Source organism: Perkinsus marinus (genome assembly GCF_000006405.1).
Source record: "Perkinsus marinus ATCC 50983 genomic scaffold scf_1104296975526, whole genome shotgun sequence".
In the NCBI taxonomy this organism is placed as follows: Eukaryota; Perkinsozoa; order Perkinsida; family Perkinsidae; genus Perkinsus; species Perkinsus marinus.
The window spans coordinates 1-1,620 of record NW_003200755.1 but is presented as its reverse complement, the minus strand read 5'-3'; the positions used below and the strand labels follow the sequence as shown (position 1 = coordinate 1,620).

The 1,620-nt window shown below is 48.5% G+C and overlaps 1 protein-coding gene across 1 annotated transcript; it reads left to right on the top strand.

The window, feature by feature from the left end:
* Positions 1 to 30: 30 nt before the first annotated feature.
* Positions 31 to 1,300, top strand: Pmar_PMAR018667 (cytoplasmic dynein heavy chain, putative; the record flags this gene model as incomplete). The annotated part of the gene is made up of 6 exons (XM_002765377.1): positions 31 to 53; positions 102 to 222; positions 280 to 368; positions 419 to 605; positions 647 to 766; positions 812 to 1,300. Coding segments are annotated over 6 exons (1,029 nt in total), but the record flags the coding sequence as incomplete, so codon positions are not given.
* Between the last annotated feature and the right edge of the window lie 320 nt (positions 1,301 to 1,620).

The window sequence follows — 1,620 nt, the reverse complement described above, 5'->3', positions numbered from 1 at the left end:
CTGCTCACTAGATACATACGTTATCCGATGATGTGGACCCATCTGGACAGGCTGTACCTTCCTACAGAATGAGCATGCACTCACTTCCTCGAGGTCTCAAGGGAACTCAAGATCACGGCATTCACTGACCCAGCCTTCACCAAGCATCTCGAGGCAGCCCTACGCTTTGGCACTGTCCTGCTCTTCACTGATGTACAGAAGGTCGACCCAATCCTCAACTCAGTAAGTGGATGGGCAACGACACAATGGAGTCTTCCTGATGATGTGTGTTATGAATAGGTCCTTAACCGAGAGATATTCAAGAAGGGAGGTCGTACACTCATCACTGTTGGTGACGTGGATATTGACTACTCTCCAAACTTCGCAATGTAGTAGTGCTCTACCCCTCTATTGTAGTAGGATAGTCTGCTCATATCAGGTATATGACTACGAGGGATGCTTCCCTTACCTTTACTCCTGATGTGGCATCTAGAGTAACGATGGTTAACTTCAACGTTACTAAGGAGTCCCTCCAAGCACAGTGTCTACATGCTCTACTCAAGACTGAGAGACCTGATGTGGAAGAGAAGCGAGTGAAGGCTCTCAAGCTGCAAGGGGAGTTTAGGGTAATTATCCTACTCGGTATGGCGTGAGCCCGGCCCTCAAGGTACGAATACGCGAGTTGGAGGACGGCCTTCTGCACGCCCTATCTAACGTTACTGGTAGTATACTAGAAGACGAGGCTATTGTATCCACACTTGAGACACTCAAATGTGAAGCGGCTGAGGTGCGGATGTTTTCATGTGGACCTTGGGTGTATCTTTGGTGTTAGGTCGCAGAGGAGGCAGGCAAAGCAGATGAGAACTTGCGGGAGATCGAGGCGGTGTCTTCGGCATATATCCCTCTGTCGGCATCAGCTGCTAACCTCTTCTTCGTGGTCCAAGGCCTTAAGGCTCTCAACAATCTCTATCAGTTCGGCTTAGTCCGGTATTTGGAATTATACAACCTGGTGCTTCAACATTCTTCCGATACTACATCTGCTGCCTCCTCACGATTATGGAGTATATGGCAGTGCTTGGTTAAGCTGGTATATGACTATGTCGGCTCTGGCCTATTAGCCGCTGATCGTCTTATATTCCTATTACGTGTTGCTGAGATTGGTAGTGCTATGGTACCATCTTCTTCTCCACCACCCTCCCAATATATGCAACTACTCACCATGCACGATGAACAGAAGCGTGATGGGGAGCCATTATCCCCATTGAAATGCGTGGAGGCTCTCAATATCAGCCAGGATCAGAAGGATCTTATCACTCGGCTTGTCTCTACTGCAGTCTCCACAGGGGCTTCTTCGTTCGCTTCCGCACTACAATCGAGTCTAAAGGCCCATCCACAGGAGTGGGCAGCATTCTTGACTGTCACTAACAGTACAGCTATCATCCCACAAGGATGCCATCATTCAGGGGATTCAGTATTAGTCTCTCTGGAGAACGTTATTATATCGAGATGGATGCGACCCGATCTAGCAGAAGAATATCTAGAACGCTATGCTGAGGGGTTACTAGGCTTGGACAAGCCACTCACTCCCTTCAATGCTCCATCCTTACAAGATTCGATCACATCTCGTTCGATGATGGTAGG